This window comes from Leptopilina boulardi, unplaced genomic scaffold (assembly GCF_019393585.1).
Source record: "Leptopilina boulardi isolate dan_hultmark-lab unplaced genomic scaffold, ZJU_Lbou_2.1 LbouV2_122, whole genome shotgun sequence".
NCBI classification, from domain to species: domain Eukaryota; kingdom Metazoa; phylum Arthropoda; class Insecta; order Hymenoptera; family Figitidae; genus Leptopilina; species Leptopilina boulardi.
The window spans coordinates 934,666-954,805 of record NW_026137666.1 but is presented as its reverse complement, the minus strand read 5'-3'; the positions used below and the strand labels follow the sequence as shown (position 1 = coordinate 954,805).

The window sequence follows — 20,140 nt, the reverse complement described above, 5'->3', positions numbered from 1 at the left end:
AAATTAAACGAAGTATACTATGGCCAACATAAAAGAGTATATTATTTTAAGTGATAAAGATTTAAAAATTATTGAAAATAGAAATAAATTGTTAAATTACATGCACATGTACAAATTTGAAGATTTATTAAGAAAAGATTCCTTTGTATGTACAAATGCTTGATTTTATTGTCCCAATTAGAGACGGTGATAAACATATTCAAATACTTTATAGTTTTTGAAACTGTTGATCAACAACCTTTTGGTAGTGCTGAGTGTGGAGTATATGCAATAGCATTTGCAACATCTATATTATTTAACGTAATGCCAAACCGTGTAAATTATGAAACTGATAATAACAAAATGAGAAACAATTTTAAGTCAATGTTTGAAAATAATCGCTTAAATCATTTTCCGACAGTAAGAACGTCTCACAATAGGAATTCGATAATAGAGAATGATTAGAACCATCTTTTCATAAATTGAACACAGGAACATAAAAATTATGTTTTTAGTAATTATATTCCCAGTAATAATATTAACAGAGTTCTATTAACACAAGATTTAAAAATTAAACGTTCTCTAAATGACACTAGTGAAAAGAAAATAATTCGTACAACTGATAATAAGGTGAACAAAATTTCACCACATGAATATTTAAAAATGAAAAATTTTCTGAGTAAAGAAAATGATAAAAAGATAAATCGAGCAATTAAAGAGAAGGGAAGAAAAAGGAAGGCAAGGCGCGAAGTTACATATGAGCAGAAAATAATAAGACAGGGGAATGAGAGATTGAGAAAACGTAATCGTAATAAATCAGAAATAAAATAGAAAATAGAAAAATAAATGATAATTTTCTCAAAAAAATACATTATTAACGCCAGTTCCACCGGTTCCATCGAATAAATTTCTATAAATTACCGTATAAATTTCCATAAATTACCGCACAAATTTACATAAATTACAAAAATAAAATTTTTAATTGTGATTTATGCTTTACATATTTTTATGAATTTTAGACAAAATTTCGGTAAATTACCGCATAAATTTCCATAACTTACCGCGAAAATTTCCGTAAATTACCGAAATAAAAATTTTTAATTGTCGTTCGCGCTATAAATATTTTTGTGAATTACGTCAAAAATTCCCATAAACGTTTTAAATCAAATTTCAACTATTTTATAGAATTTATAAAGCAAAGATTTTTTTTTAATTTGTTTAAAAAAATTATAAAAAATTTTGCCGGCCCATCATGGATATTTATTTCTTGACACTTTATCTTCAGAAATATGTATTGATATTTATTATTTCGATAAAAAAAATATTTTAAACTTTCAGACACCAAATCGTGCGCTACGCGAAGAATCACCCATATATAATTATGATAAATATAATTATGTCAGAGTAGATTCAGTCTTTAATCTAGACTGGACGTTTTAGCCTCGCTTATGAAGATTCAACTAGCCTTGAATCGAGCATGATTATATTAATAATTATAGTTAGATTACATAATATATAGAAAAATGATTAAAATTAAAGTTTTGCGTAATACAATTACCGGAGAGAAACGAAAATCAACATCTATGTCGTTTAGCTGTTGATTTGACACTGGTGAAACAAATATAAATTTTTCGAAGGATATAAAATCAGCTGTGATGAGGTGAATGACCGCCTCAGTCAACAGAAAACAAAATAAGAGAAATGTCAAGGTAAATGAAATTAGATAGAAGAGTTATGAATATTTCTTTTCATTTAGAAATTGAATATAACGATTATTAAGGTTTTGTATATCATCCTTTTTATTGACAGGATTTCTTTGCAAATTAATGTGTATCATCTCTGATATTAAACGTTTTTTGTAGTTACTTTCTCTGTCTCAAATTTTAAAATTGTCCCAATTGAAAGTGTGTGTGTAAGAATCATTGTGTATAGCAATTACATTATTTTTAGAACTTATATGTTCTTTAATACGAACACCAACCATTCGTTTTGATTGTCCAACATAAGATGCGGGGCAATTTTTGCAATTTATTTTATAAACTGTATTAGTATTTTCATCTTTTTTGTTTTTGTCTTTGCCTTTTGTAACTAAATTGTGGTTCATGTTGTTATTTTTACAAGGAATGGATAAAATGCTATAGTTTTTTAGATACGAGGAAGTTTTTTCATAAAGGTTCGGAACGTAGGGTGAAAAAAATCTTTGGTATCATTGTGTAAAAAGTGTTATTTTTTTTAAAAGAATGTTGAAAATTGGACTCAATAGAATGTATACGTCTAATTATATATTTATTTATAAATTATAAATTATAGCAATTTTTTGTGAGAAAGGGTGGTTAGATTCATAATTAATTGTTCTTCCCGAAAATGTAGGTTTTATATACCAGTCAGTAATAAGTTGATTTTTTTCGTCAGTAATAATAAGAACATCCAGAAAGTTAATAGTGTTATTATTTTGAATTTCATAAGTGAATTGCAATCTTTCGTCATAACTATTGTAAATACTAATCATCTCATCAATTTTATCCATTGGTATGCAAGTGATTATATCATCCACATATCTGAAGAAAAAAAATGGTTTAAGAGAAAGTCTATCATTGCAACAAGTTTCAAGATCTTCCATGACAATATCTGCAAAAAGGCCAGATATTGACGATCCCATAGGGGTGCCATACACTTGTTGATAGTATTTGTCATTGAATTTAAAAAATGTATTGTTAAATAGAAATTGGCAAGAATCAAGTAAATCATCTAACTGAATGTTAAGATTTTTCGATATTATACTATAACGTTTGATGATGTGTGTTTATCTGGAATATTAAATTGTTTAATTTTTTCAATAAAGTCTAAACTGTTGCGCATGTAAGATTTCGGTTTTCTTATAGATTTGTCAAGCAATTTAAATAGTTGTTTAGATAGAAAGGCGGTTGGTGAATTAATAGTAGAAACAACAGGTCTTAATGGATTACATTTTTTATGAATTTTAGGTAGGCCATAAATTTTTGGTAGTATCGTATTGGTTTGTGTCAGTTCAATGTCATTATATTTTCTATTTAAAAGACTATTATTATTTAAATATTTTAACTTGCCATAAGTATTTATTTTTAAACTTTGCAATGGATTTTTCCTAATAATTTTGTAAGTTTTTTTTATCAGATAATAAATTTTCAAGTTTTTTTACATACTCTGATCTATCCAATGCCACCGTGACATTTCCCTTGTCCGCAGTAGTGAAAATAATATTATTGTGTTTTTTGACAAAAGATTTAGTTTCATTTAAATTTTTAGCAAAAATTCTATCATGTATTTTGATATGACATGGTTTTTCAAATTGTTATCAAAGGAACGGAAATTATTAATAAGTTTATTTCTTATATTATTAGAAATTTCATTGTTTAAATTATAAGATATAATAAAATTTTCTATCGATTTTATATATTTAATTGTTGTGTTCATATGTTTATTTTTATTATCAATGTTAAAGTTAAAATTATTGCCCAATGATATAAAATTGGAGACATTCGCAGGAATTTTTCTATATATTATGTAATCTAACTATAATTATTAATAAAATTTGTAGTTTCTGAAGAGGACAGCTGCGCTGTCGAAACGTAAAGGAATCGTTTTATTTTTTAAAGCCTGACTCGGGTGATCGATTTATTCAATTTTCTTCCTTTAACTAAGAAAACCGAGTGATAAATTCAATTATTTATAATCTTGTATGAATATACAGTGATATAAAGACTGATTCCAGTCTGAGTTACCCACGCTGGGGCGTCCAAGCTTCAGTCAACCTTCATCTCATTGTCAGCATGAGTTTTTCTCGCCTAAGTGATACATTTAATCTCACGGTTTCTAATATTTTTATGTACCGAATTGGTTTTTCTAAAATTTGGTCCCATCCAAATTTATTGATGTCAGATTCAAAGCACATCATGATTAATTTAATGTTTTCTGTTTTTGATCCTAAATGAGGTGGTAAATTGGCTAAAAGCATATACATTCCCACAATTTTAAATTTACTTTTTGAAGTTCCAAGAGGATTAACTACATAAATAATTTTTATAACTTTTTTGCATAATGGAAATTTTTATTTTTAATTATTATTTATTTTTGCAGATTATTTCGGGATTAATGAATCTTCCATTCGAGTACTTGAATTCCCTTTTTCAATTCTGAATCCGTTTTAAGTAATATATGACCTAAATGCCAAATTGGTCATTTCCAAAAACTGAGTATAAGTTCTATTTCATTTTTTAAAGGGTTAGGTGCGTTTCGCAGGCCAAAAAAAGCATACTTTTAGGAATTTTTTTCTAAAAGATGAAATAAAATATTTTTTTAAAACTTTTTCCACATCAAAGAGACACATTTCAAGAGTACTTTTTAAAATTTTTTGTCAAAAAATATTTGATTTCCTCTATTCTTACAACTATACAGTATGGGAAAAAAGCTTTTTTGTCGTAATCATATAACTTTTGATAGAATTGACCAATTTTAATAAATTAAGAAAGAAATGACTATTTCTTATGATAAAATACACCATTATTTATTTAACTATACGTATAAAAGGAAATTATGTTTTCCAAATCCAAGAATGCAAATCTTTTTTTAAGTGAATCCGATTGACATATGAAAATTCACTAACATTTTACAAATTATTCCGTCATACTGGATAATATAAATTTATTTTTCCTCTATTTTTTACAAAATAAGCTATCATTTCCTTTTGAATTCATTAAAATTGGTCAATTCTATCATACGTTTTATGATTTTGACACAAAAAAGTATCTTTGCCACTCACCAGTCTTTTTTTCTGTTTATAAACTTTTTTATTTTTAATATAGTTGATACTTAAAGTTTTGTATACAATTTAGTATATTTGTACAGTAAAACCCCGCTTACCGCCGGCCCCACATGCCGCCAGTCACTAAACCCCACATACCGCCGGTCCCTCTCTCTCTTAGCTCATAGTCGTATCAATGAAATCTAGTGTGGCAACCATCACTTATAAAATATTTCTGCTACTACTGTATATATTATAAACATTATAATATAAAAATAATTTCGTTAATATAATTTTATTTCAATGGTTCATATTATATTATGTTAAATAATATATTAGTAGTATTTATAGTACATAATAATATGCCCAAATTATGATGTATGCGCCTTGTATAATACGGACCTATGTTTTGGCTAAGGGGGCGCTGTTTGTCAACCGGCGGTAAGTGGGGTTCTACTGTAACAGCTATGCCTGCCATTGCTTTACTATAATGTGCTTTTTAGATCTATATGCAACTGATCAATTCCAGATCAATATTGAGACAATTGATCTCAAAACTGGAATTGCAACAACATTCAAAATACTACAAAATAGAATGGAATTTCTTTCTGATTGGAAATGTCCATTATCCTAAATTATATTAACCTTTTTTATAAGAGGGTTAATTCTAAAAAAATCTTAAAGATTAAGTAAATACAAAATTATTCAAAAGAATAATTGGAAATAATTTTATTTCGAAATAACTTTATTATTTCAACACTATTGCACTAAACCGATTTTATTAATTTGCAAATTCAGCAAAACTGTCATGGCAACAGGCCCCACCTTCCCTTTCCACCTACAATTTCGAAATTCAAAATCAGCAGAATTTCCCAACAGGTGCCCTAAGCCGACCTGTAGAGGCATCTCCAGCCCCTAAATTTTTGTTCAGTACGGTTTCCGCGAGCATCGAAGTTCCAACTCTGTTTGGAACCGCCCGGATTAAAAATCCTATCCGCTCCCGTCCGGTACCAAGGACCCGAAATAATTTGTGTGCTTACACGAATAATTTCGGTCGGACGTAAAGTAAACCTCTAACTTACTCCGAAGTCCACGGAGGCCGGTTAAGAATCAATTTAAGTGAAGAGTTTTTAAATGTAATTAATTTTCATTTTCTAAATTTTTGTCGAAAGACCAGCCGGTTGCGGAGTGCCCGCGTCTGCCCTTTCAATTGACGGTTTAATGAATTAGAGTAAGAAAGAGTGGATTTGTCTGTCCCTGTTTAAAAATTGTGCGCGCAATAAGAGAACATACGGCAAACCGCGAATGCGACACTCGAGTGATTGTGTGAGGACGATTTTTGAAAATTCATGTTTTTGCCCGTCGAAAAGAAGTTGCCGACGGTAGAATAAGGAAGCGGAACGGTAAGTACTCAGTATCGTTCCGGGGTAATTTTGTAATTTTTGTAACTACATCCTTCTTCCCTCCCTCCTTCTTGTAAGAGAGAGTGGAATATATTTGTCAGCAGTATTTTTAAATGATAAAATAAAATTAATAATTCTTTTAATTCTTTCTTCTCTTTATTTTCTGTTCCCTCTATTTTAACCCTCGGAGCACATACTGGGTCACAGAGTCCCTGTGATTAATTTCAATGAAGTGTAATTTGAAAAGTCGGCAATACAACACGAACCTAAGGCCATATAGTGGTAACTAACTAATAAGGAATAATAAGTAACATGATAATCCAAAGAAAATAATAAAATACTAGTAAATATGTTATTAAAAAAGTATAGTTTTAAAAAGTTGTGTCGAAAATCACATTTTTATCGTCTTAAAAGTTACCTTCGTTAAACTACAAAATAAATACCTTTTTTAAAAAATAAAATAAGGTGGTATTTTTTCCCTTATTCTAACACACTTCGAGAATATAAATCCCAATTTTTAGCTTAAAATATTAAAAATTACAAAAGTTACATTTTTTTTTAAATTCAATTTTTTCTTTTTAATTAGTTAACTTCACGAATTTTTTTTCAATATGCAAATAATTTAATAATATTTCTAAACTGCATATTCTTATTTTACAAGGTTCAATGAATAAAAAAATATTTTTTTTGTGTTGATCAGTCCAATAGTTCAAAAATGGGGGAGTTTTGTAAAGTAAACAGGGTCACAGCGACCCAGACTGTGCTACTTGTTCGAAAAAAGAGGTGTGTGCTCCGAGGGTTAATAGTAACAAGTTATAAAAAGGAAGTTGTGGTATATTTTCCTATCTCATCTTAGAAAATATCAGCAATTAGAACGAAAAGAACCCATAAATAAAAACAAGGCCCTTCTGGCTTTGGCAGTTTGGACCTCCGAGAACCTTTGAAATTTGGGCCATCTCAAAAGCCCGATGTATTGTTCTAAATATTTTTAATAATAATTATTTCAAAACAAATAATTTCTTCGGTTCGTAACAGGAATAAGTTCAATGTCTTTAATAAATTGCAAGTTTGCATTTGTTCAATAAGTTGAACAACTTGTTGCAAAACTATAGACCCTTATTGCACCACAATTCCCCACCTGTAACAATTAACCTGTGTCCATAAAAACTAAATGAAACACATCAAAAATCGCAGTCTTCTTGTGTTTCCAACAGATTAACGTCGCGAGTTGCGAGTTATTACTTCACGAACTAAAACTTGTGATCGCGAATATTTGCTTAAACGAGACTGTCCGTTTTGATTTACAATTTGATAAATATAACTAAAGTTTCGATTATTTCCTTTAAAACGGCAAGTAGTAAAGATACAAATAATAGTGGGGTGAATTGTTCACAAGCGTAGAGTTATTGTTTATTTTCTTGTATTAAAACCGCGAAAATTAATTAATTAGTTATTAAATTTTTCAATTGGTTCAGAACGTTAAAGACAATAAAAGAAAACACAAATTATTATTATATTTCGGTTGATCGGGCATCATTCCATATATATTAATAATAATGGTGCATTATTTTTAATCTACTTCACCCAGGGTGAAAACAACATGTTATATTCGTCGCCCGCTTCTATTCAGAGATTGGAGCGGTAGAATTAAGAGCCTATAAAGGAAATAGGTAAGAATTTATAATATTTGTATCGTTCCAACCAATGTATATTATTAATTCATTTTTCACTTCATTGAAAAGAACTGTTGTGTATCATTCTCATCCTTAAAATGAAGAAAACAGATGTAAAAGAATTGAACAAATTTAATTTATCGTATTTACACCATAATTCGGCTACCTAATACTTTTTTAATTCGATCTTTTAAATTCGCGAGAGATATATGAGAAAAGGGAATAACGTTCCACATTAAAAAAAAACAAGTTTAACTTGGCTATTTGAACCAGAGAGATTTGAATTGTAGCAATAATGACACAAGTAAATTTTAAAAAAATCAAAAATTAAATAAATCTACTTTTCAAAACGCAACAGAGAAATCAATTTTTTAACTCAGTACATCACACGTAAAATGCCTCATATATACAAATTTTTAAAAACTGATTAATTTTCCGCTACTTGTTAACAATTGACAATTACATATTTCATTAGAAATATAATTAAATAACTTTGTTCTGTAAATTTGGAAAAAAATAGTGGTAGAAAAATTAGAGTAGGGACTACCAAATACAATAATATATTTCTGAACCCAGCACTACTCCATACAAATGCAATACCCTGGCAGTTTGTTGAAGTATCGCCTGTCCAGAAGCAATGAAGTGTAAATGCGAAGTGTTACGGGAGAGTTATTTGATTTTTAATTAAATAATTTTCGTAAACTGTCATCTGCAAAAAAAAGTTCTTTCTTTTCAATAAAAGTCTTCATAAAATAATATGAAGTTATAATAATATTTAGGTAGTAAAGTATGTACAATATAAAATTAATATTTTATTTTTTACACTTTTTATTAAAACATCTTTTGTCATCTTGTTTTAAGATTAATATACAAACTTTGTTGAATAAATACAAATTTTATTATAAATATTTAAACTTAACTACGTAACAACAATAGCAATTAGCAAAAGCAATAAAGACATCCTATAATGAAAAAAATGTAGTACAATATGATCTACAATTTTTCTCTAAAAGTTTTTTTTAATTTTACATATTTTATACTCAATAAGCGAAAAAACCCATAAATTTTAGGACTGTTTTTATGATTTTCGCAAAAAAATCAAATTTCTAAGTTTTGTCACTAAGTTGTCCACTCCTTATTAGGCCCATAAGAGGAATATATTTTCAAAACAATATGATGGGAATATTTAGGAAAACTTGGGAATATGGAATATTTAAAATATACGGGAATTTTCAATAATACCCATTGGGCAGAAAACCATGTTTGTTCTAAAAACGTTTTATGAACGTTTCATCATGTCTGACAAATAATGTTCTAAAAGATTTTAAAAACATGGATGTTCAAATAATGTTCTAGAACATTTTTTGGCTTACAAGAACATTCTATTATTATAAATTAATAATTAATAATAAAATATTAAAATAATAATGTTGGATCATATCCTATAGATAGTAAACTAATTTTTAAATCGACAAACAAAATGGTAAAAAAATTTTTTGCACGAGTTTCCACTTTTAAGAATATTTTGCTATAATGAAAATATTGAATATATATTTGAATATCTTTACCTAGAATATATAAAGAATATCTTACAAGTTTACGAAAAATAACTTAATTGAGGACCCCTCGGAGACACCTAAATTAAAAAAAATTCATAGTATTATATAGTACGCTTTATAAGGAATAGAACTTTATTAAAGTGAGTAATTATATAAAGCATGATATGAAGAGTATTAAACACTGAATTTGTTCACTTACCAAGATTATTTTTTATACAAAAAAGAAATTATAAAAAAGTCAATACTTTTAACAACAAATGTGACATGAAATTGACATTTCATGATTGTTAAATAGAATATAATATAATTTTCAAATATCCATAAATATATAACTTAGTGTTTAGGTTTTTAACTACATGTATACGTATCTTACAAAAATATTAATAAGTGTATATCCTTATTTTATATCTTTAAAAATATTTTTTGTTCAATCGTGAAAGATAATTTCACGAAAAGTAATCATATATAAGGCATTCTTTGAAAAAAGCCACCCAAAAAAAAATTTTTTGTCAATGAAATATGTTAAAGTACACAAAAAAAGTATATAAGGTATGATTTTAGGTGGGTATAATGCGTTATTGCCATATTATAAGCGACTCGATTTTTTGAAGCATAATTTTCAAATTACATTAACTTTTATCCGGATCAATGTAGTTGAAATTTTTACCAACTTTTTTTGTAGAAAATTTTCAAAACATTCAAATAATATTATTAATTTTTTTCAAAACTGTAGTTTTCCACAAAAAATAGTAAAGAAATTTTTTTCTCAATTTTTTCACCCCTTCTAAATTTTTTTTAAAACTACCCTAAAATCTTTCTTATTTCATAAGTTTTTCACCCTCCAAAATTTTATTATTGGTCAGCAAAGTGCGTACAAGCTACAGTTGAATATGTAATGCAGAGCAAGTCACTGATTTGTGTCTAATGTTCACCTTTGATATTGAATTATGAATTAAAAATTAAAATTTTTTTTTTTGCTTTTTTTGGCAAAAGTACATTTTTGAAAAATCAATAATATTATTTGAAAGTTTAGAAAAACCTCTACAAAAATTTTTTTCTTAAATTTTTAAATGCACACAGAAAAAACCTATAGGTTGCACATCAAAATGAGCTGCCTACACAACTCATTCTGAGTTCAGTTTTTTTCTGTGCATTGATAAATGTTAATGCCATTTGAAAATTATGCTGCAAAAAAATTGAGCAGTTGATAACATGGCAACCACGCATTACACAGATCTAAAAACATACCCTATATATTTATTTACCTTCAACAGTTTATCACATTCTGATATTGATCTATTATTATTAAAAATAGCATTAATGAACATCATGCTAGATATCTCCCAATGGGAAATTGCCAATGGTTACGATTGGCTAAATAATGGGCCAAGAATGGTTTTTTCTTGTCTTACCCTACTGAAAATCCCTGTATAAAATCTTGTATAATTTCCTGTACCGGATCAGCAACTGAACTTGTACAAGTTCTGACCAGTTCCTGTACAGGACAATGCATACGAATTTGGTACAAGTTCATGTGTGAGATCTTGTACAAGAAAATGTACATGATCTTGTACAATTTCATCCATAAGTACTTGTACATGAACACGTTCATGTTCTTGCACATGTTTAGTTGTAAAAATTTTTTTTTTTAAATAAAATTTGAGATTTTGATAATTTTTAACCACTAAGATTTGTAACTCATGCATGCTAAAAACTATTGCGCAGCTGCCCTGGCGGATTGGGAAAACCGAGTTGTAACCGAATTGGGTTACGATTCGGTTACGTTTCGGTTCATTGTGAAATATTATCGTTAAACGACGAAATATGTTTTTTCAGCCGGGTGGCGTTAAGGATGACTTTGTGAATGAATTTCTAAAATTAAGCTCTTGAGTATCAAATGTGTAAGTGAATATATAAGTTTTAAAAAAATAGATCAATTTATTAAAACAACTTTTTTGATTTGTACAAATATAAAAAAAAATTTTTATAACGTACAAAAATTTTTTTAATGAGAAAAAGTTTTTTTTGTGTCAAAATTAATCTTTCTCATTTCATTGAGAAAAAAAAAAATTTTTTTGGGGAAAAAAGTTTTTTTATGTCAAAATTAATGTTTCTCATTTCATGAGAAAGATTAATTTTGACACAAAGAAAACTTTTTCTCATTAAAAAAATTTTTGTTCGTTATAAAAATTTTTTTTTATATTTGTACAAATCAAAAAAGTTGTTTTAATAAATTGATCTATTTTTTTAAAACTTATATATTCACTTACACATTTGATACTCAAGAGCTTAATTTTAGAAATTCATTCACAAAGTCATTCTTAACGCCATCTAGGGTTTAACGCGCGTATCACAGCTGCCGTTGATGGTAATATACATATATATGGTAATTCAACAACTGTATGCACTGTACACTTAAAACACTTATTATTAATTAATTATATCTTAATTTATTATTATTATTGCATTAATAAGCACTCTAAATGTATATTAACCATTCCTAATAGTTATTTACTACATATTTCGTCGATTAATGATAATATTTCACAATGAACCGAAACATAACCGAATCGTAACCCAATTCGGTTACTACTCGGTTTTCCCAATCCGCCAGGGTGTAAGGGTTAAAGTAAACTATTGCGCAGCCTTTGAAGTTTTTAATTTTTAGTAAAGAAAAAAAAAGAATTAACATGTGCAAGAACATGGACGTGTTTATGTACAAGTACTTATACATGAAATTGTACAAGATCATGTACATTTTCTTGTACAAGTATCTTTCTTGTACAAGGTCTTACACCAGATCTTGTACAAGATCTCACACATGAACTTGTTCCAAATTCGTCTGCATTTTCCTGTACAGGAACTGGTCAGAACTTGTACAAGTTCAGTTGCTGATCCTGTACAGGAAATTGTACAAGATCTTGTACAGGGATTTTCAGTAGGGTACTATTGGCACCCAATATTGGACCGCTAATGGTAAAATCTTGGGATGATCACGACGTTGCCAATCATTGGTAGCCAATATAGTTCCATCATCGGCTACCAAGAAAAAGAATGGATTCTTAAAAGCTTGGTTGGTAATAGGATACAAAGATTGGGCCAGTATTGGAAGCCAATGATTGGTTATCAACAATAGTCCAAGCTTAGTAACCAATTATTAACCAAGCATTTGAATATTCGTTATATGTCTTGGCAGCCAATGACAAAACAATATTGGATACCTACACAATGGACCATTATTGGTAAAGTCATGGGCTGTCCAGGCCGATGTCAATGATTGGCAATCATCATTGGCAAATTATTAGCAACCAATAACACAGCACACAAAAAAAAGTACCCGGGCCGGGGAATGAGACCACCATTTCTTGATGTATTTTGATGCGCTGAACACGAATCTGAAGTCCGTTTAGCTCCATCACGTCAGGATTTTGACATAACCTCAAAAAACATAGCTGATTTTAAATGACAGGAGAAATTTTTTAAATAATGGCAGATTTGCTTGAATCTTGTTACTCGGGGGTTTTTAGGATCGCTGATTACGAATTTAACGTCAAATTTATAAAATTCAAAATGGCGGATCCAATATGGCGGACGAATTTTTAAAAAGTAGTTGGATTTTTACAAAAATTGGTATCATGGGGTTTTTTTGGAGTCGCTGATTACGAATTTAACGTCAGATTATTTAAATATAAAATGGCAGATATAGTACGGTGGTTAAATATCTTTATGTTTCTACATGTGTCTACATCCAGGGCACCTCCACGCGGTGACGGTGGGCAAAGGAGTTTGCCCGCTATCCGTCTAAGTCCTTGGATAATGGCTTTGATGCCGTCATGGCAGACACACGTAGGAAACGTATTACGATGCAGGGACTCGGAACCCCAGTATCGGCCAAGTTACATAAAAATTCAACTATTTTTAATAAACTCGTCCGCCATATTGGATCCGCCATTTTGAATTTGAATAATCTGACGATAAATTTCTAATCAGCGACTCCCAAAACCCCTAGATACCAATTTTCGTAAAAATCCAACTACTTTTTAAAAATTCGTCGCCATATTGGATCCGCCATTTTGAATTTTATAAATCTGACGTTAAGTTCGTAATCAGCGACCCCAAAAACCCCCGAGTAACAAGATTCAAGCAAATCTGCCATTATTTAAAAAATTTCTCCTGTCATTTAAAATCAGCTATGTTTTTTGAGGTTATGTCAAAATCCTGACGTGATGGAGCTAAACGGACTTCAGATTCGTGTTCAGCGCATCAAAATACATCAAGAAATGTTGGTCTCATTCCCCGGCCCGGGTACTTTTTTTTTTGTTTGGCTGTGTAATTAGCCAATATTAAAAATTTTAATAATAATTCAGAAAATCAATTATTTAAAATAAATTTTTTTTATTTTTATTATTTGTAAATAGTTATTATTATTATTATTTTATTTTTAAAAATTAAATTGAAATAAAAGAATGGTCATCACAGTATTAGTGAAACCATTTCTTGCAAAAAAGAGTTTGTCTCAAATCCAATAAATAGGAGAGACATCGGGCAGAAAAAATTTCGACGAGGAAAAATTTTCGATCTTTGCTTATATACCAATGTAATGGGACATCAACTGGCAGAAACAGTTATGATGTTCGTCCTCCCTGTGGCGTTGAGCGAAACTAAAGTCCAGAGCTGAGCCAACAGCGCAGGGCGGGAACATTTGAAAAATTTGATTTTATTAGATATTTTATTTTAAATATGACAAATAATTATCTTAATAAATAATTATTTATAACATAATGTCATACTTAATAATTCGTTAATTAATTTTTTTAACGAAAATTTGACAAAAAAAAATATTACGATAAAGAAAATAATTTTTTTGTCAAATTTTCGTAGTAAAAAAATTTTTTTCAAGATAATTATTTGTGGCCCAAAAAAATATCACGATGAGAAATAATTTTTTTGTCAAATATTCTCTGTAAAAAAATTAATTAACTAAAAGACGTAATTATTAGTTACTTAATTTTTTTACTACGAAAATGTAACATAAAATTATTCGTAGCACAAAAATAATATCACTAATAATGTGATGACCATTTTTTTATTTTAATTTAATTATTGAAAATAAAATAATAATAATAATATTTATTAAAAAATAATAAAAATAATTTTTTTTTAAACTATTATTAAAATTTTTAATATTGGCTAATTTTTGGTTGCCAATAATTTGCCAATGATGGTTGCCAATCATTGGCATCGGCGTGGACAGTCCATGACTTTACCAATAATGGTCCATTATTAGGTGCCAATGGTTTTTTCATTGGCTCCCATCATTGGGCCAATTAATACGCCAATTGTTACTCGTGGCAGTTTCCCATTGGGTAATAATGGCCATATCATCCAAAAATTTAATAAAACGTGGTCCACTATTGTCAGCCAATAGTTCGACAAGAAAAAGATACAAAAATTTCATTCAATTCATTTCACATATGGAGATAATTAAAATATCTCCTGCCACCAAAACGGCAAAGTGTGAAAAAAATTTAATTCTGATTTTAACGACTGGCTCCCAATGTTGGGTCATTATTAAACCAATGGTTTATTTCCCATTGGGCTATTATATCTAATGTGTATGTATATTATATGACATATGTATTTATATATATTAGATAGGGAAAAATTCGTCAAAACAAAAAGGTAAAGTACCTTTTTGTTTTAACGAATTTCTATCTCAATTATTCATGAGTTTTTCTGTTGATGGCATTATAGTAGTGCATGTTTTAGTCGAACTTTGATAATGAACTTGAAAATTTCCCTTCCTTGTTTTTTCACCATTCCTCAAACGTCTTAGAAGCAATTGTTTAATTTTTTTCTTGCAAACAAAAATTATGAAGATCGTGAATCCCTGAAGTGAATTCATAATATCCGTGATGTAAAATATCCAACTCGGTTCATCATTTAAGAGCCATGATATTATTTCCATTGACCAGTTAATACCCATTACAATAAACAGTTTTAGATATAGGTTAAACCTGTAAAAACAAGAAAATAAATTACAGATTAAGATAAAAAATGATGCATTATTTTAATAAGAAAATCTTTGACAAGAAATACTGGCTAGTAAAAATTATTTTATATGGAGTAAATTTTAAAACATAATAACGTATATAATTTTTCCGGTACCATCATCCCAGTGTGCACATTTGCTTAAAAGACGTCCTGAGGATATCTTTTTGCGGACGTCTTTTAGATTTGTGACAAAAGACGTCTTTAATTTGTCTCCGATGGATCAAAAGCTTAAGGCGTAGAGTTTCAACCTAACGTATCGCGGGTTTGATCCCAGATCGGGGAGCATTTTTCATTCATGATTTCTGTATAAGCGTGTAGAAAAAAATAAAAAAAGTCAAAATTTAAATAAGATAATAATTAATGTGTTAAACTTAGAAAAATAAATTAGAAAATATTTTGGAGGAAATATATCTAAGTCTAAAAGACTTCTTTAGGACGTCTTTTAGACATCCTTTTTGAACGTCTTTTAGACGTCTTTTAGTCACGACATTGAACATGTTAAAGACGTCCTTTGGATGTCACAGGTGTCTGGAAAGAAAAAAAAGTTTGCCTACGATGCCAAGAAAAATCATTGTAACCTGGTGGTTCCTTAGAACCCCCTGATTTTTTTCAGAAGTTAAAAATTTGAATTTTTACTACAAAAAATATTGAGATGTCCTTGTTTATTATTTTCGAGATATTAATTATTTAACGTTAACAAAAGATGAAATATTTTATATACAAATAAAGTTATCGTAAATCTGACGTTACCAATTGAATGATACCGTAATTCAGCATTCAACGAGCCCTACTCTCTTAATTTGAATCAGTGAAATTTCACTGGTGAAATAGCTAGAAGTCGGTTACTGAATCATTTAGTGAAATTTTCACTGAAAATCAGTCATATATCACTGATTTCCAGTGAAAATTTCACTAAATGAATCAGTCAATCTGTATTATCGGTAATGGGTAAAACAGATTGACTGATTCATTTAGTAAAATTTTCACTGGAAATCAATGATATATGACTGATTTTCAGTGAAAATTTCACTAAATGATTCAGTAACCGACTTCTAGAAATTTCACCAGTGAAATTTCACTGATTCAAATTAAGAGAGTATATGAAGAATTTTGGATTAGTGGATTGTTAATAAATAATCGCATAACATTGCAATTGTATATGAAAATCCTTCTAATTCAAAATAGTTCATATTAGGCTCGTTGGATGCGAAATTACGTCAGCTTTCAGTTGGTAACTTCAGAATTACGATAACATTATTTGTTCATAAAATATTGCATTTTTTATTAACTTTAAATAATTCATTAAATCTCGAAAATAACAAAAAAAGGAAATCCCATTATTTTTTGTAGTGAAAATACACATTTTTAACTTTCCAAAAGATCAAAATTCACTGTTAATTAAATTATCCAAAATCGTCACCTATATAAAAGAAAACTTACGAATTCTAGTTGTTTTATTAAAAATTGTTTTAATCGCTTGTATCTAGAAAATGAGGTCCCTCAAATACATTCACATAAATAAAAATCATTAAATAAATTTAAAACTTATTTCTGACCCTAAAAAAAAAATTTTTTAGAAAAATTTCAAAATCACCCCTTTCTAGGGGTGAAACTTCTCTAAATGAACAGCTACTATTTTCGGGTTAAGTTTTCTAGTTTCAAGGGGTGCTAAGGAATCACCGGGTAACAATGATTTTTCTTGGCATCGTAGGTGAACATTTTTTTCCTTCCAGACACCTGTGATGTCTTTATGATGTCTTCGAGACATTATCCTCAAAGTCCCCAGGATGCCCGTGGACAAAAAAAGATGTCTTTAGGACGTCTTTTAGACGTCCCGGTGCCCACTGGGATTGTGCTACTCGGTACTATCAAAGATGTTAGGGTAAGTCCGGGGGAGTTGGCCATGCGGGAGAGATGGACAGTTCAAATATTTTATAGAATTTGCCGCTAGGTGTCGCTTATTAAAAATTAGTTCGCTTTGTTTTGTGGCAAAACACAATTAAAAGAAAAAAAACTTCACGAAAAATATAGAAAAAGTTAGTAAAAAACTGATTTGTTATTTTGACTAGTTCTGAAAAAAAGTAATGAGTTTACGTTTTTCACTGGTGTTATGTTATTTTCTAGAATAATTTTGAGTTTCATGTTTTTTGTAAAGTACATGACCAAAGCTTTGTCATAACTTCAAATCGAGCCGCTGAATTGCTTTGGCTCAAATTTTAATACAAGCTCAACAACTACATTTTGTTGTCGTTTATCCAAGGCTTTTTAAATAAAATTAAAATTATTAATTTAATCAACAATTTAAGACGATTTTTTTCTCATGAAAATAAAATTTTTTTAAGAAGCTGCCATTTTGTGAAAAAGTGATATTTTTAGGGTTCCGTACCCGAAGGGGAAACCCTATTAATAAGACTAGTGAAGCAAAGAATGTACCCCCCCCCCTAGCGGCCACACGAATTTATCCAGAGGGCTGAAATTTAGTATACATGCGTATTTTTGCGTGTAGATTACAGAAAAAATATAACGATCAAAATTGGAGTTGATGATCATATTGTTTTAAGAAAAACTCATATTTATAGAAAAAATCATGAATTTTTCGAATAAAAAAAGAAGAAAATTTTATCTTAAGGGATTCAAATTTATACATTTTTACGTGTAGATTCCAAAAAAATATTATGAACGATTGGACCCAGACAGCACCGTTTTTCGCAGGGAGTTCGCGGGGAGTTCCCCGTGTTAAGTTCGGAAACTAAGTTGGGGAGCTTCAGGGGAAGTTCAGGCGAGCTCTATATGTCCTCGGTTTTATAACTCGCGGTGCGAAGTTCAGGATAGTTATCCGATTAAGTTTGCCGAAAAATTGTGGATAAAAGTTTAGGAAATATTAAATTTTGAGTTTTACAGAAATTTGCTTTGTGAATTTCTTTAAAACTATCTCCGGAAAGTACTCTAAAGATATATAGACAAATTTCCTGTAAAATTAAAATGCAAGTTTTCAGTGAATTTTATAAGGTAAGTTTATTATAAATGTTTTATAATATTTATTAAATAAAAGTAAAATTAAAAAAATTTATTTTTCCCTTATTGCGCTTTCTTTTATTTTTCCCCAACATTAACGGCGCAATTTTCGGAAATAAATTTGGAGGAGCTGGGGATTGAACCCGGACGCGCAACACAACAGCCAAGAACCCTAACCACTAACCTAACCAACGACCTGAAGGTGGGTAACTTTCGGGTCTTTATAAGCTGCAAGCCTTGTCGTCATCAGTTGACACGAATGGCGGGAAAATTTAAAAATGTTTTCAACGAAATATTTTTAAATTCTATTATTAAATTAGTGTCATAATTAAAAGGGCATTGAAATAATATTGCAATGTTAATATTAATATTATTTGTGAAACTAGCAGCTATATAAAACGATTTAAGGTAATTCTTTAAAAATGAAATTTATTAAATACTGAATCTCGTTATAAAAAATTCTGGACTTGTCAAATTTTTATTAAATTATTATTCAATTAAAAGTAACATAATTAGAAAAACTTTTTGAACATTTATCAACGTATGTTTATGGCTTTTATCATTAATTAATTAATTAAATTTACCGAGATGTATGGTGGACATTTAAATCGTCAATTTGTAATTTGATAAATTAATTTAAAAATTAAAGTATCTGCATTTTATAATAAATATTTATAATTATTTGTCAATAATAATATAAATTATTTATAATAATTGTAAATAAATTTCTTGCATTCTTTAAATCAAAATTTTTTATACAACGCAATGTTTTTTCATATTTTTTATAATAAAGAAACTTATTATTAATTTTTATATCTATAAATTAATTAAAAATCGTAATTAGCTACGATTATTTCATTTATATTTTTAACTATTTAATATTATTTAAGTATTAATATTTAATATATTATTATTTAATAAATATTTACCTATTGAGCAATGTTGTGAATTGACCAGGGAAAAACAGGAAAAAGCTTTATTGCTGGATTTTAAGACGGTTACGTGAAAAACTTGTTTTTTTTCAAAATTCGATAAAGACATAATTTTTATTTAAGACTTTTAGAAAATTGTAAAAACAATTGTATTTCCAAAACGGTTCACAGTTATTTGAAAAAACAATTATCCCACAAAACTGGATTTTAATACTTTTTTTTAAATCTAATAAAAGTGACTGGATGAGTTAAATCCTTCTATAATTAAATTGATGTTGGTACAATAAAAAAATCCTTCCTTTTTTATTTAAATTTTGAATCAATTTTTGTAAATACTTAAATTTTTTTTAAATTACTATATATATAATATATATATAATATATATATAAATTTGACAAGTCCAGAATTTTTTATAACGAGATTCAGTATTTAATAAATTTCATTTTTAAAGAATTACCTTAAATCGTTTTATATAGCTGCTAGTTTCACAAATAATATTAATATTAACATTGCAATATTATTTCAATGCCCTTTTAATTATGACACTAATTTAATAATAGAATTTAAAAATATTTCGTTGAAAACATTTTTAAATTTTCCCGCCATTCGTGTCAACTGATGACGACAAGGCTTGCAGCTTATAAAGACCCGAAAGTTACCCACCTTCAGGTCGTTGGTTAGGTTAGTGGTTAGGGTTCTTGGCTGTTGTGTTGCGCGTCCGGGTTCAATCCCCAGCTCCTCCAAA

At 28.8% G+C, this 20,140-nt stretch overlaps 2 protein-coding genes across 3 annotated transcripts in view; one reads left to right on the top strand and one right to left on the bottom strand.

Annotated features, from left to right (window-relative positions):
• The window catches only part of LOC127287467 (beta carbonic anhydrase 1), a 246,247-nt gene that overhangs the window by 153,496 nt on the left and 72,611 nt on the right, over nt 1-20,140 (top strand). The gene's annotated exons all lie outside the window — the stretch shown is intronic.
• Nucleotides 12,923-20,140, bottom strand: part of LOC127287452 (G-protein coupled receptor Mth2-like) — an 81,705-nt gene continuing 74,487 nt past the window's right edge. For both annotated transcript variants that reach the window (XM_051314403.1, XM_051314395.1), the window contains one exon: nt 12,923-15,411. In XM_051314403.1, the coding sequence (XP_051170360.1) occupies nt 15,111-15,411 (301 nt within the window). In that variant the 3' untranslated portion in view covers nt 12,923-15,110. The remainder of the gene's footprint in view (nt 15,412-20,140) is intronic.